The sequence below is a fragment of the Quercus suber genome, unplaced genomic scaffold (genome assembly GCF_002906115.3).
Source record: "Quercus suber isolate HL8 unplaced genomic scaffold, Cork oak 2.0 scaffold_496, whole genome shotgun sequence".
NCBI classification, from domain to species: domain Eukaryota; kingdom Viridiplantae; phylum Streptophyta; class Magnoliopsida; order Fagales; family Fagaceae; genus Quercus; species Quercus suber.
In genome coordinates, this window is record NW_027069945.1 from 112,775 (window position 1) to 129,165 (window position 16,391).

General features: G+C 35.7%; 2 protein-coding genes across 2 annotated transcripts; both read right to left on the minus strand.

Moving 5' to 3' along the window:
• Positions 1–2,857: 2,857 nt before the first annotated feature.
• LOC136063184 (uncharacterized) lies at positions 2,858–3,520 on the minus strand. Its single transcript, XM_065763187.1, has one exon. It carries the CDS (start codon positions 3,518–3,520, stop codon positions 2,858–2,860), a length of 663 nt encoding a protein of 220 aa, XP_065619259.1.
• Positions 3,521–12,509: 8,989 nt separating this feature from the next.
• On the minus strand, positions 12,510–16,391 carry LOC136063185 (uncharacterized). Its single transcript, XM_065763188.1, has 9 exons — positions 16,371–16,391; positions 16,107–16,253; positions 14,805–14,873; positions 14,517–14,632; positions 14,367–14,421; positions 13,978–14,098; positions 13,467–13,514; positions 13,134–13,228; positions 12,510–12,928 (listed from the first exon to the last, which is right to left on the minus strand). Exons 1-9 carry the CDS (start codon positions 16,389–16,391, stop codon positions 12,830–12,832), a joined length of 771 nt encoding a protein of 256 aa, XP_065619260.1. The 3' UTR covers positions 12,510–12,829.

The following is a 16,391-nucleotide window of genomic DNA, read 5'->3' on the forward strand; positions in this document are numbered from 1 at the left end:
GGGTTTCTCTAGTAGATCTGCGAGGCGTAGTTCTGTAAGTCCAAAGTACGTGTGGCAATTCTTCCACACACTTGCCCTTCGCATCGTCTAGTCTCTTCTTTAATCCATTAACTATGACTTTGTTAACTGCTTCTGCTTGTCCATTCCCCTGGGGATAGTCGGGGGTGGAGTATCTGTTTGTGATCCCCAGTTTGCTACAATAATTTCGGAATGCTTTGCTGTCGAACTGTAGGCCATTGTCCGAGATGAGAGTATGAGAAACTCTGAAATGAGTGATAATATTCTTCCATACAAATTTCTGCACATCTATGTCTTGGATGTTGGCTAGAGGTTCAGCTTCAACCCATTTGGTGAAATAGTCTGTGCTGACCAGAAGGTACTTCTTGTTTCCTATGACTTTTGGGAATGGACCCACTATATCTAAGCCCCATTGAGCAAACGACCATGGACTAGATAGTGGGTTGAGGACTCCACCTGGTTGGTGTATGTTCGGCGCAAATCGTTGACATTGATTGCACTTCTTAACATACTCATGGACTTCTTTTTGCATGTTCGACCACCAATAACCTTGAGTAACAGCTCGGTGAGCTAAAGACCTACCTCCAGTGTGACTCCCACAGATTCCTTCATGCAATTCCTCTAGTAACAACTCAGCCACTTCAGGATGCATGCATAACAGGTACGGTCCTGAATAAGAGCGTTTGTATAATTTCTGGTCCTCGGATAGTCAGAATCTGGTCGCCTTCCTCCGAATTTTGTCAGCTTCCCCCTTTTCTTCAAGCAGAATATTTTCTTTCAAGAATCTAACTATAGGATCCATCTAGTAGAGCCCGGTCCTGATTTGGTAAACTTGGATTGCATTTCTTCTTGCCTCGGTAGGCCCATGCAAGTCCTCGATGAGGATAACTCTCGAAAAATTTTGCGCCGAAGAGGTAGCGAGTGTGGCCAGAGAGTCAGCATGTGCGTTACCATTTCTGGGGATGTGCAGCAAACTGAAAAATTCGAACTCCGATTGCAGACATTTAACTCAGCTCAAGTATCCCTGCATTCTCTCATCCTTCGCCTTAAACTCACCTTGTACTTGACCCACGACTAACCTTGAGTCCGAGAACAACTCCACTTTCTTTCCTCCCATTCTTTGGACCATAACTATTCCCATCAGCCTTAACGACTTTTCAATGATGATTCTTTCGGGGGATATCAGCACTAGCCCCACTCCAGATCCTTTCTGGTTCGCTGCACCGTCCATGTACACTTCCTAATGGGAGGGGCCTTGTTGAGAAATCATGTCAACTGATTTTTCATCCATGTCCTTCTCTGCCGTTACTTCTTCTAAACTAGGTTCCGTGAACTTAGCCACCAGATCTGCAAGGACTTGGCCCTTAACTGAAGTGCGAGACATGTATTTGATATCGAAAGCCCCTAGGATAGTGCCTCGCTTGGCTATTCTTCCCGTATAGTCGGCACTTCAAAGTATGGTTTTAAGCGGGAGTTGTGTAAGTACGACGACCATATGTGCTTAAAAGTAATGAGACAACTTTCGTGTACCGAGTACTACTGCCAAGATGACTTTCTCCAGCGGCAAGTACCTAATCTCAGCCTCATGTAACAACTTACTCACATAGTAGACCGGCCTTTGCACGCCTTGGTCCATTCATATCAGTACTAAACTTACGGCATAGGGTACCACAGCAATGTAGGCAAACAGGACCTCATTTGGTTCAGGACTGGACATAATTAGTGGCCGAGCCAAGTAGTCTTTGAGTTGTTGAAAGGCCGAAGCACATTCTTCAGTCCATTCAAACCCTTTCCACTTGTTGATCAGTAAGAAGAAAGGTTTACACCTATCTGCTGACCGAGAGATGAATCGGTTCAGGGCAGCTGTCATTCCTATTAATTTCTGAACCTCTTTCAGATTTCAAAGAGATTGTAGATTTTGAATAGCCTTTATTTGATTGGGGTTAACCTCAATTTCCCTATGTGTCACCAGGTACCCCAAGAATTTGCCTGACCCTACAACAAATGAGCATTTGGAAGCGTTCAGACATAGGTTGTGCCTTCTTAGGATTTCAAAAGTGTTGTCAAGGTCCTTCACATGCTCGGAAATGACTTTGCTTTTCACCACCATGTCATCTATATAAACCTCAATACTTTTGCCCAGCTGTGACTCAAACATCCTTGTCATCATTCGTTGGTAAGTAGAGCCTACATTTTTCAGACCGAATGGCATCACTTTATAATGGTAATTACCAATAAGGGTAACAAAAGCGGTTTTCTCCTGGTCATCCGGGGCTAACGGTATTTGGTGGTAGCCTTGGAAAGCATCCAAGAAACTCATCTGAGGATGGCCGACAGTGGCATCTACTAGCTGATCAATTTTCGGTATAGGGAAGGGGTCCTTAGGACAAGCCTTATTTAAGTCGGTGAAATCTACACAGACTCACCATTTCCTGCTCTTCTTCTTCTTCACCACCACAGTATTTGCTAACCACTTGGGGTAAAAAACTTCTTTAATAGCTCTAGCCTGTTTGAGCTTCATTACCTCTTCTTTGACTGCATCTACATGTTCCTTAGATGGACACCGATGAGGCTGCTTCTTAGGGACAATCAGTGCGTTGACCTTCAGATGGTGGCAAATGAATTCTGAATCCACTCCTGAGGCTTCGTAAGCATTCCAGGCAAATACGTCAAGATTTCTCTTAAGGAACTCAATTAGCTCTTCCTTTTCTGGTAAAGGCATCTGAGATCCGACTTGAAAAAACCTTTCGGGATTGTCCCCAATTAGAACTTTTATTAAATCCTCACATCTAACGCCTTCATCTAGATCTTCGACGGGCGATACCCGACTTTTTAACTGCTACTCAATTTCGGGCTTGTGCTGGATGGCAGCCACCAAACATTGTCTGGCCGAGGATTGATCTCCACAGATTTCACAAACTCGCCCTTCGAATGGATATTTAACTTTTTGATGCAAAGTAGAGGAAACAGCCCCTAGCGTATGTAGCCAAGGTCTGACTACAATTGCCGTATAAGGGGAATACACATCTACAACAATGAAGTCCACCTCCACTACTTCCGAGCCAGTCTGTACAGGCAGCCATATCTGGCCCTTCGGGGTGACGATTCTTCCCTCGAAGCTAACTAAGGGAGAACTGTATGGTGTTAAGTCATCATGTGTTAGGTTTAGCCCTTTATAGAGGTCAGGGTATATTATCTCCACCGCGCTACCCTGGTCCACCATTACCCTCTTCACATCATATCCTCCAATTCCGGGGGTGACTACCAGAGTGTCATCATGAGGTTGGATGGTTCCAATCTTGTCTTCATCTGAAAAGCCTAAAACCGGTTGGATATCCGGTCTAGCTCTCCTCGGATCTTGGCCAAAGTTCGCTGCCGGTAACCGAGCTACTGACATAATCTTGGATGGCCAGGACCCTGTTCTTCTCAGTGCTGCGAAGATGATGTTGATAGTTCCTAATGAAGGTTTCAAAGAATCATTCCTCTGGGGCTCAGAATTCATCTAACCTCCTTGGCCACTAGAGTGATGCAAGAGGTGTCTCAATTTACATTCGCAGACCAGTTGGTCCAAATGATCCCACAGACTTCTGCAATCTTCTGTGGTATGCCCATGATCTTGGTGGTATCGGCAATAGAGATTATGGTTACGCCTTTCAGGGTTTCCAACCATCTTGTTTGGCCACTTGAAGAAGGGTTCATTCTTAACTTTTTCCAAAACCTGGTGCACTGGGTCTTTGAATACAGTGTTAACTACTTGAAGATTTATTGACCCTGACTGCCCAGCGAAATCTCTCCGTGGTTTGTTGTTATTGTAACGGTCCAACCTGAAAACCCTCCTCTCTTGGGGGATAACCTTGTCCTTACCCTTCCCTTGTTGTTGATCTTCTTCAACTCTTTTGTATTTTTCAATACGGTCCATGAGCTAACGCATGTTAGTAACGGGTTTACCAGACAAGGACGTTCTTAAACCATGGTCAGTAGGAAGGCCGAGCTTGAACGTGTTGAGGGTCATTGCATCAAAGTTGCCCTCCATATCATTAAACATCTCCTAGTACCTGTCCGAATACGCATTCGGGGTCTCACCCTCTTGCATGCTCAAGGATAGCAGAGAAGACAAAGGCCTGGTCACTTTTCGACATGTGACAAAACGTGAACCAAATGCTTGAGTGAGCTCTTTGAAGGAATTGATGGAATCTGCTTTCAGGTTATCGAACCATCTCATTGCAACCGGTCCAAGATTGGAGGGGAAGACCTTACACATTAGAGCTTCATCTTTGGAGTAGACAGCCATCATTTGATTAAAGTGGCTCACATGCTCCATAGGATCTATTTTACCATTATAAATGGTGAAAGTTGGCTGGTTAAAACGCCGAGGAGGTCTCGCTCCTTTGATCCTGTGCGTGAAGGGTGACTTAGAGATTTGATTCAAGGCTTTGCTCATAGCGTTGTTCCTTACACCTCCTCGTGATGGGCTTCGAGGTTGCCTTTTGCGATAGTGCTCCTCTTTGTAGGGAAATGATTCACTAATTGGTGTCCGAGATCTATGCTCGTACGTGACATCTTGCTCGTCACCCCAATTCTCGTCTGAATGCAAAGAAATCCATTTTCTCTTTACATGGCGCAACTCCCTCTTTAGCCTTTCAATTTCCAGTTGCATGTTGTTGTTCTTCTCTGCATGAGACATGTGACTTCCTCCATGTGGTTGACTTCACTCAGTGTGCATAGTATGCACACTGCCTTCACGATCTTGTTTTTGCTCCAAATTGAGAAAAGGGTTTATGTGTTGGGACATCCTAGATTCTGCTAGTTGTTACCCTGGTTCAGCCATTATCAACTGTTGCTTCCACTCTCGCTCAAGCTCTTCCCATAGATGGCACCAATTGTAGGGTTAGGATTTGTGGCCTAAGCTCAAAACAATAAATTTGTAGAGCGTGGATGATAGAGCTAGGTTGATTATGGAATTAACAATAATTGGTTATAACCTCCAAGTATAAACCAACAAAAAGATACACGTAAAGACGAAATGAATTGAAGTTCGAAGAGGTTTATGATAAATTGAGTAGTAATTACAGTTCTTAGAGCTATAGTGAAGTCTTTTTTTTTTTTTTTTTTTTTTTCTTCTATCGTCTATTTTTCTCCCTCCCCCTTTTGTCAGGAGCCCTTCTTCTTTATATAGCATCCTTCCCCATCATCCCTATTGTCCACTTGTTCTTCATCTGGGTACCTACTTGAGTGTATGTCATGTCATGTATCTTCTTTAACTTTTGGTGAGTGGCAGTAGCTGAAGTTACACTGTTCAGGAGTCTTTTTCACATAAATGCGGCCAGAAAAGTTGCTACAGTGCATTTAATACGGTGGTAGCAGCTTTTCCTTTAGATATTTCTTCGTTCTTATCGTCTCCAGCCATACTCAGAGCTTATCTTTATCATTGGGGTTGCTAGGAAGATCATTCGGACCTTCCACATGTTTGATTAATCAAGACTATTCATATTCGAGGAGTAAGACCTCTTCGGACCGCTAGTGACCTCTTCGGATTGTACTCCTCCTTCGTTTCCAGGTATCCTTCTTCCAGATGGACTCCATCTCAACTGGTTTCTTCTCTTCGGATACATAGTAATTCTCAAATAGGGCCTAGGCTCACTACGTAAGGTTGGACTTTCCCCCCCCCCCCCCCCCCCCCACACAAAAATAATATATTTTTTGGCCAAAAAAGCCGTAAAATCTAGCTAAACTCCGCAATAGCTTATCATTTTAATATGCAATTTAGCATGCTATATGTGCTTCTCAAATCACAATATATTTTATCAAAAAACAAAAGTTTCTCAATTGTTTTTTCTAATATAAATCAAGAAAGCACAATATTCCATATATCTTTAGAGTTTTTTTTTTTTTTTTCTTTCTATAATCTCCAAAGAAAATTATTTTTTTCAAGTACTTTTTCAATTATTAAATGAAAGGTTAATTACCTAGGACATTGATACACTTTGCCCCCCAAAGATTTCTCTCAACAATGCTTTCCTTTAGCTTCAAATTTAAAACAGGATGGTTCTTTTATTTAGATAAATGGATTAGAGGAACAATAGTGAAAATGAACTGTAAAGAATTCGGACAATTGCCTGGGATTGGCCATATGGAAATTTAAAATTTTTTGGATCCTTATTTAGCTGGATAATTTCTCGGACATCGTATTGGATATGAAAATAGTATTTTATCTTTGGCTGGATAATTGGCATCTTGAGGGTACTGCTTAAATATGGACTTGGAATTATTTATAACTCAGTCTGTACTGTGAATGCAAAGGTCTAAATAGCTTTTAGTACAGGAAATGGCAACCAACAAGCTATGCAATGAGTTTCGTATACAAGATAGGTAAATTGAGGTGAACACTGGTCAGAATGCAGAAGACAATGTCAAAAAAAATGGGAATTTCAAATTTGGGGCAACATGGAATGCTATTAAATCTATTCCCAAGCATTATTCACTAGAGGTTAACAAATCCAAGACATGTAAATTTAACTTTATCCATTCAATAAAAATTGGTTTCTTTTACCTCTGATAAATACTTTATATGCTTTAGGACCTCAAGAATAGGCCCTAAAACTCTTCGTCCATGCAAACTCAATCCTCATAATTCAGAAACGTTTCATCACAGTAAATTAGAGAAAGAACACTCTTTTTTAAAAACAACTATTTCTCTTCAAGTGTCTCAAAAACAAGAAAAGTTCATATCATACGCAAGATTTCTTAAGACAAGAAGAGTTCCACTTTGGACCAAATCCATTTGTAATTTAATAAAAAAATTAGGAGATTTACAATCAAAATCATTAAATTTAATTAACGGTATATAAATCAATTTACACCTAAACAACTTAAGTATAAAAGTCAAAGATACTCCATGCATAAACTAATTGACAATTTGACAATGAACCATTTTAACTAAACTTTTGTATTTATTTATTTTTGTTTTACTTAGGGAGTCATATATCTAGACTTTCAATACCTTACCAAAATTTCATACTGTCAACAAAGAAAACCTAGTTTACATGGTATTAGATTTTGATGTCTCCTATTGTTTGTTGTCAAGATTCTAAGGCCTTGCAATCAAGCTTTAATTTACTTGAAAGACACTTTCTTGAAAAATCTAGACAAACAAAAATGCTATTAAGTGTATCATTGTTAGTGTGGAAAATTAGGTATTAAAGAAACTATTTTCTAAATTGAAAAGTTCTACCCAGCATATGAATTACTCTGAATCCAAAGACTTTGGGCAATAAAAGCAAAGTCTCCAAAACTCTCTTTTTAATACTTTAGAGGTTCAAAGTCTTGAATTATTAACGTGCTAGTCAAGAGCAAATTTCAGATTTACATTCCAGGACACTGTTGGCATAGTAAAACTCAAAATTTGGACTAGGCTAATATGGAAAAGTTGTAGAGAATTGGATTTTCCTTCAGCCTTAAAAATTTCAGCTTAATCCGAATTTTGAGTAAAGAGTTATGATCAAAATACTAAGACGTGTTCTGATTTGAAAAATCAACTTACTCTTATTCAAATCTTTTTTTTTTTAAGGATTTTTCCCATACGTTTTTTTTGCTTATTTTTTAAGCTAATTGGACTTAATTTTTAAGCAAACTAACACCTCATAAAAATTTACACTTTCATAAAATAAAATAAAATAAAATTGTTTTCTTTTCATTTATAAATATAAAAACTAGATCTGAATTTTTTATTTTAAAAAAATCATTATTTTCATCATATAAACTCAGATCTAGATTTTTCACCAAGCAATCTCATCAAACATTTTTTAAACAATAAAATTGCAGATCTAAGACTCTTAAATAGTAGATTAACCTTAGGTTTAGATTTTAACATGGTATTGGTTGCATTCAAAAAATATCATACAAAGGGTACTAAAATAATCATCTTTGAGTTTAGAAGACCGGACTTTGTCCAGGCAGAATGGGTGCCTAACACCTTCCCATTTTGTAACCTAGCCCCTAAAGTTTATGTTTTTGGTTCGTAGAGTAGTGCTTTATTTGTTTTTGATAGATTATAACTATGAAACAAAGTCTTGTAACCTTTTTTACTAGATTGTAACTAGGAACAAAGCTATGTATAGTTCTTTCTATTGAGTTGTATTTATTCAAATTAATGAGAATGTGTATTATTCAAGATATTTTGTATTCTTTTGTGTAGTTTTCTTATTTTACTTATAAAATAAGTGGCGACTCCATGTAAGACCCAAAAAAAGAGGTGTCGATGTCTAAACTCTTTTTGAGAGCCATCCCTGTCTCTCACAAGGTTCTTGTTCTTTAAATTTGTTTAAAACCAAGTGATTTCAAAGCCATATTTCTATTTTATAATGGTATTAAAATGTTTCTTTTAGCAAATTAAAATTTTAGATTTAAGCAAGAATTGTAAAATACTTATATAAACCCCTCAGTTCCTATTTATTCCTTAAGAGAGTCAAGCATCTTTTGATATATGTTTTAATTCAATATTGTGATCTTGGATATGCTTCTATGTTTGGAATAACTGTTAATATTAAGTAAATCATTCTATTTTGTATAAACTTTTCTTTTGTGATATGTGACTCAAAATAAGTGTTTTTAGAATTGATCAGATATATGTGTAAACCCGCTTATAGGGTTGTATGTGAGAATAATTATTGATCCCTCACAAGCAGGGATTAGGTGTTGGTATCTGCTCATAGGATTGTATGAGAGAATATGTGTATATGTGATACTGTATTCTAATCAATTATTTATATGTGTTTTTGAATGCTTTTAAGATTTGATTACATATGTATTAAGTGGTTCATTATATGTGAAATAAAAATACTCGTGCTTTGCTTGATTCTATTATGTTGTGTATTGTGTATAATTGCTTACTAGATGTGTGGCTTACCCCATCAATTACAATTTTCATATTAAAGTTTAGTTGGAGAACAGAACCTTTGGATCGCTTCATAAGGTGCAAGGTAGAGCGTGGGAGTTTTTAAGCGACTTCAATAATGCTTGAAGCCTTAAGGATTTTTAGTTATTTTTATTTTGCTCAAGATTTTATAGTATTTGGAGATTATTTCTAATTTGTGAATTTTAAATATTGTCAGAGGTTTATAAGAGTATTGTTTATTTGGAGTTTTATTTAATTTTGGAATTAATTATGTTTATTGAGTTATGTAAGATTAGCAAGTTAGTCATGCATCTAAATTAATGCTCCATGGATTTGGGTCGTGACACACCTCCTGAGCAGTAGAAAGAATTAGAGAGGAATAGAAAGAACAAATTTGGTTAATTTTCTAGATAGCCTTTCTCATACATTCCTTAGCATCTTATATGCAATCCCTTACATTTTCCCGCCTAAGAATATCAACAAACTAACTGAATCTAGTTGACGTCATAACTGACATAAGCTTAGCTAATTAACTAACCAATACACCAGCTATTCTATTACACATCGCAGCACATGTAACTTCCTGTACATTATATTTGGATTCCTAACACCTGTCCTACATCACTTTCTAGGAATATATTTTTAACAAAAGGGTTTGTAGGAAAAGAAATAAACAGAATCCCTTTGGCTTTGAGAGGAAAATATTTTTCTTTTCTGTGAAAAAGTTTTCCTTGGGTTGTTTAAAAATCAATTATAGAGGAGAAAAATGGGTCTCATGGAAATTTCCTAAAGGCAAACTTTTATTTGAAAAAATTTTCACAAAAATTTGATTGATTTGAAATGCCTTTTTGAAACAAAATTGATTTGAAAACCATTTCATTTTTTATAGAAAAATTGAGAAAGGTGCCTTTGAAACAAGTCTTTTGAATGTGAGGATAATTAAACCCACATTTTAGAATGTACAATAGTAATATAAGGATTTCTAGCATATTGTTGATAGAGGTATGGTTGTTATTGCTAAAGAATAAAAATTAGAATAGTTGCAGTTTAGTAAATTGTTTGATCATGATGTTGGAAAGATGTTAAAGGGCAAATTACAACTTATTCACCTACAATGGTGTATATCCAAAAAGGCCAAGAGTACCAATTGTTTTTTCTTTTGAGAATACTAAGTAATTTTAACACACACACACACACACAAAGAGAGGAGAGGGTCTTAAAGAAACTGACAGTGGTGTATATTTAAAAATGTCTAACTCTTGATATATAACACAGATTTTAAACCTCTTTAACTCATACTCATTTTTCAATGTGGGATTAACCCACTATTTTTTTCTTTTGAGAATACTAAGTTTTTTTAATACACACACATAGGGAGATGGGAGAAGATCTTAAAAGAACTAACAGCGGTGTATATTCAAAATAACACAACTCTTGGATACACAGTACAAACTTTAAACCTCTTTAACTCATACTTATTTTCCAATGTGGATTAACCCACTGTTTTTTCTTTTTGATCTTGTATTTTTATGTTTTTTTTTTTTTTGGAGCAGAAAGACATAAGAGTGGAGCAAGATTACATATTTAGCATTGTTTTTAACATAAGTGGGTTAAGGAAATCTAACTGAACTAATTTTAAGTGGGTAACGTGTCAAATTTTAAATCATAAGTAGGCAACTTAAATTTCAGTTAAATCACAAGTGGGTAATTAAGTTGTAATTTGCCCTATATTAAAATTCAAAACTCAAAGAAAATTCAATTAAATTTTAACTAGATTCTCAATTTTGTGTCACATTTCTCATCTAATTTTTAATTAATTTTTGTGTCAAGTGAATTATTGAGTGTAAAAATCGAAATGTCCAAATCTACTTAGATTCTAAATTGGGTTTCCATTGTAGTCCAATTTTGTGTCATATGTCTATTTATTTTTTAAAATTTTTGTGGCAAGTTAATTATTAGGTGCAAAAACTAAAGAGTTTAAATCTAATTAAATTTTAATTTATATATGTGTGTGTATATAAAATAAATATTGAGAAACCATTGCATATTTTAGAAAATATTTAGTTTTAAAAAAATGTGTAAGCTAATACCATGTATAATTTGAATCTCTTCTAAAAAAATGTATAATTTAAACTATTTAATTGTTATTATTTTTAATTATAATAAATAATGAGAAACCATTACATATTTTAGAAAATATTTAATTTTAAAAAATGTATAAGTTAATATAATGTATAATTTGAATCACTTAAAAAAAAAAAAAAAGTATAATTTAATCTATTTAATCGTTATTATTTTTAATTATACTCATGATGAGTTGTGATGAGTTGTCAAATCAAGCCCCAATGATTGAAATTTTACATACCCAAGCCTTTTGGTGTCCAAATATACAGGGAACACATGTCCACCACCGGCCACCAATTACACTAATTGGGATCAATCTTTACGTGCATTGAATCTCAAACTTTATGTGCCCCATTTCATTGTCACTGCTTCCCATGCAGATGGTGTGTCTCTCCCACATTACATTCCCTTCTCCAAGTGAGTTATAGTTGACCTTGCCCGCCTTATCAAACTGCACTGCCTGGCCATTCTTTGGAAGGAGATGTTGGGATATGAAATTGGTAGTATTAAAATTAAATTACCAGCCCCTGAATGGTGAAGAGTTCTGATTCTGGTAGTGCTTGCAATTTTTTTAGTAGGTTTACAGTGTAGAATCTGAGTAGATCTGGGCAGGAAGTTCGTTATGAATTAGAACTTGGCAGGTAGGGTATTGTACTTATCAGCAGATGATGTTGCTGCAATGACGATTGAAGTTAAAAGAACCGTTGCAGGAGCCATAGAAAGAGAGAAGTGGGTTGACTAGATTTTTGAATGTAAAATTACTTAGCACTCTTGTTTGTGACCATAGGCTGACATTTCTCTTACACTGGTCAAATTTCGGGAGCCAGGATTATCATTTTTCTAGCGTATGGATAAACTTATTTTCATCAGTTTATTTTGCTTAATGTGTACGAGTATTATTGCACTCAGGAAAAACTAAACTTTAAAAAGATGTACTAAAGAAATAAACTAATTAAATAGGCTCATCCAAACTAATTAGAACGGTTAGGAATTTTTATTTAAAAAAAAAAAAAAAAAAAAAAACACCTCAGGTGTATTTGTGCTTGTTTGTGCATGGCAACTGTTATGTTAGTTGGCAAAATGTATTTTTTTCATGTCAAACCTTTACTGAAGTTATTTGAGTAGGTCAACTGGTATGACAAAAGCCAAGAAGTGATCATATGTGATTCTTTATGGTAGGTAAATTGGGAAAGGAGGCTGATGAGGTTCAAACCCTAGTGCCCATATATCAAAAAAGGCTCCAAAACTAACTATTAATGGGGCATCTCCTGGAACCCTTTCTTCCTTACACATTTAAGGATGCACACAATTGGTCATATAAAAGCAAAGAATCAGGTAACCAATCAATCTAAAAGAGAGGCCAAGTTCTTATTATATACAAGTACGATGGGTTTGAAGCCTCACAAAAAAGACTTCTATCCGTACTCAAAAGTGGAGTTTCAAACTTAAAATGGAGATCATCACACGGTAACAATTTCATGACAAACGGTGGCGACCTTTTTTATTCACTATAACTTTCAAGATGAAATCTCACTCAAAATAAGGTACAAAAAATCGCCCTTCAATGTCGAAATTTTTTCAACTTGAACGTAAAAATAATCAAATCAGGTATTGATGGGTCATATAATAGGGTAGGGTTGGGAGTGATAATGAAGCAATTGGAGGCTGCCCTTTGTATTAAATAATGAAGTTATGAATTAGCTCTGAGAGAGAGAGAGAGAGAGAGAGAGAGAGATTCTACAATTTCAAGAACTAGTCTCAGAAGTCCCGCCTGCGTTTTCAGGTTGACTACCATTAACAAAGAAGGCTATAAGAAGGCATGTCTTCTATCCTTGGTACATCATCCATTAGAAGTTCCCTCTCAAGCTGAGCCCGAGTAGATTTTAGAACATCCTATACCATGTAAACTCTAGTGAGAACCCATCTAAATCAATACTCAACCAGACAGCTACTCAAAAGAAAACTAATATTATACGTTTAGATTTTATGAATTATATAAGTTTAGGCATCATAAGAAGCTGTCCAATCAACCTGAAGCATATAACCCACAATGACGTGTTTTGTAAGCACAAATCTAAAAGAAAGCATGGTTTCTCACATTAAACTCCATGTACGTTGCATTTCTCTCGAGCCACTGCTTGTCCATTACCAAGAAAGCCACACAATAAAGCAAGTCAAATGCCCACTCATTTTCTGAAAACACACATGAGAACAGATCATGCAAGGTTATGTTCACGTATATAATAATATAGATGTCATGAAATCATACGCTAAGCCGGCCATTATCGGGCATCACTTGGCAAAGGCAAAAGACACAGCTTGAGGTCAAAAACTAGTCAAGCTTTTTTTTCCAGAAGCCAGAGCAGCAACACTGCAGTGAGCTTTTCAAAATACATAATCGATACTAAAAAGTATAGTTGCAGGCTCTTACCTGACAACATTTGCAAGAAAACTGCTCTGACAAAAGTCCTGGGTTTTGCTGCAAACAAAGAAACTCTCCAAGTTAGCAATCTTCCTCCCAAAATACAATTATAATCAACAAGTTGTGGGGCAATTTTTTTTTTTTTACTGACTCTGACATGGCTCTTTGTAATTGATGCATGATAAAAATGATGTCAGTAATATAATGTGAAGGTAATGTTTACTCCAATTTCAATGAGAGCTATGTTGCGAAGAACGTTAGTTGTCCCTAGCTTTACTCAATTGAAATTTCCTGCCATGTATAGTTGGTTCATTAGAGCTCGTGATTAGACATAGCCTAGAAAATGAAGGATAGCCTAGTCATATTGTTACTCAAAACTTGCAAGATGGGTTTTTTTTTTTTTTTTTTTTTTTTTTTTTTTTTTTTCTTGCTGAATCTTTTTATTTCTATTTTAATTTTTTAGCTGAATGCAAGATAGGGTATTCAAATCTGGGAAAAATGTACTGCCATGCGCTCTTACATGCATGAAGTTCAAGCATTTGCATGATCATGAAGGTGATATTTACACCAGCAACGGCAAATGGATATTCCCAAGCAGCTCGATTTCCTCCCTGCTTTTTAAGTAGACGCTGAAAAGATGTCTGTAGCAATAAATAAAAAACAAAAAACTATATATTAAAAGTTAAAACAAGTTGAATCCTTCATTGAAAACCCAACATGGTTAAAAAAAAAGGATCAAATTTAGTATAGTTATATTCCAGGTTTCCAGCATGTGAAAACGTTCTTTTGTGAAGTTGTGAACGCTAAGTCAGTGCATAAATGATTTTGAAACCAAGATAAGATAAGGTTTTGGCATGAAGAACAGAGTCTGAATCTATTGTACATTGAAGAGCCAGGTTAGAATCTTACCGAAAATGTCTTCGCAAAGAACAATAAATTCTCCAACGAAATGAATCCAGCTCCTCTGTTAAGTTGCAATTGTCAACAACAGAATAAGAGAAAAAGCCATAAAATGATAGGAGAAAGCAATTCACAGGGATGACAAGAGGTGAAAATAACCTGAAATCAGTGGAAGGATCTCTTCCCTGCCATCCCATTTCTTTCCATTGATCCGATATCAGGCCGTGGAGCTCCTGACCAGGGTATGTAGCAGACCATAGAGCTCTCAAAGCTACCTATACTAGTAAAAGTGTGAATTATATCAGAAACATAGGTTTAACACTTGGCTCTATTTGTGCGGAAGATTTGTTCATGAAAGGAAACCATTCCATTCTAAATGCTCCATTAGGAGCTGTTTTTCTCCTGGGACAAGCCTACTTTTAACCATTTAAGAATACAATATTAGACCTGGTGATCTGGCCTGGAAGCATCAAAGTAAACTTGCGTTCTGTGCTTCAATCTTTTCAGTCTTTCTTCCTGTAAGAATGAAAACAAGTCTATTACATATGAAATCATTGGAACTCATAAAAAGGTAAATATATTTTAGAATGGCAGGATTTAAAAGAAAAAAAGGACGGAAAAGTGCAAAAATAAACTTCAGAATTTGTACCTTGACAATTATACTGTGACTTTTAAATTTGGTTGTATTAAATCCTAGACTTTATAAAACATGATAATCTAAATACTTCGTCCATATCTACTAAAAATTATTAATGAAACAACCCATTATGTTGGAGTAAAATTTTGATGGGAGCTAATTATTACACCCAAACACTCTTTAGCTAATTATTACATACCGAAACGATGCAAAGAATATACATTGAATTTTGGCAGAGAGAGAACTGAACACTGACACATAATAGATATGCATTTATCCACAGTACATTATAAAAAGTGTTATATTTATAATATTTTTACAACAAATCATAGATAGTAAGTTATTGTTAGTTCTAATTTAAATTCACAACTTAAATTATTTTTTACCTACTCATAACAACTAATAACAATTTATTACATAAAACTTGTTATGAAAATATTGTAAGTATAACATTTCTCTACGTTTTTTGATGATGTCACAAACAAGAATATTGACCTAGTAATAGAACATGTAGTTCCAGATCTAAGCACATGACATTCAGAAGGAAAGAGATTATTAATTCTACTTTTAAAGTTTATTGAGGAAAACCAAGATAGTATTAAGTTTCAGTTGGTCCTGTTCTTACGCTGGAGTTGATAAGTGGAGATAATCTGATATTTGTTGTTTTGATGAATGGCGGATAATTCAACTTTGTTGACGGATTACACTTTAAAATCAAGAGTAATGCTATGACCGCGGTCACGAATTATTTTACAATATTTTTATAAATTATTATAAAAATTTTTGTAAAATAATTTGTAGCTTTAACATTTTCTTAAAATCATCCTTGGTAGACACTAATGGCACTAGGTGAACTACGCAACATATCACAATTTATTTTTGAAGTAGCTCAAGCTAAATTTTCGCAATTATTGCTAACCAACCTAGCTATTTTTCATCAATGCCACTGTTCTATTCTACTCTATGATACGTATAAGTAGATAGTGGGGTAATTTTTATAGATCGGATAAGAGCGTGTTGTGCGAGCATATGCTAAGTCTAAAAATATTTAGTGAGTTTGTGTTTATGTATATACATGTTATGTTTGTCAGTAGTATATACACAATACTTGCCTGTAGAGGTGTCAAGTTAATGCAGATTCGCTCATAATTTCCCTTTCTCTTGAAGCAAACACAATTGAGGCCCTTTCCAATCCATGTATGTGTCCCATTAGTTGCATCATCATCTGCACATAAGAACAATCCGTAATATAAACTAAGCTTAAATTTCGATCATTCGCCTTGAAAGAAATTATTGCCATACACTGTCAATTTATATATAGCCTCAAACGGTGATTGAAATAAGTACTGCCACAAAAAAAAAAAAAAAAAAAAAGCACTAGGTGAACTACGCAACAT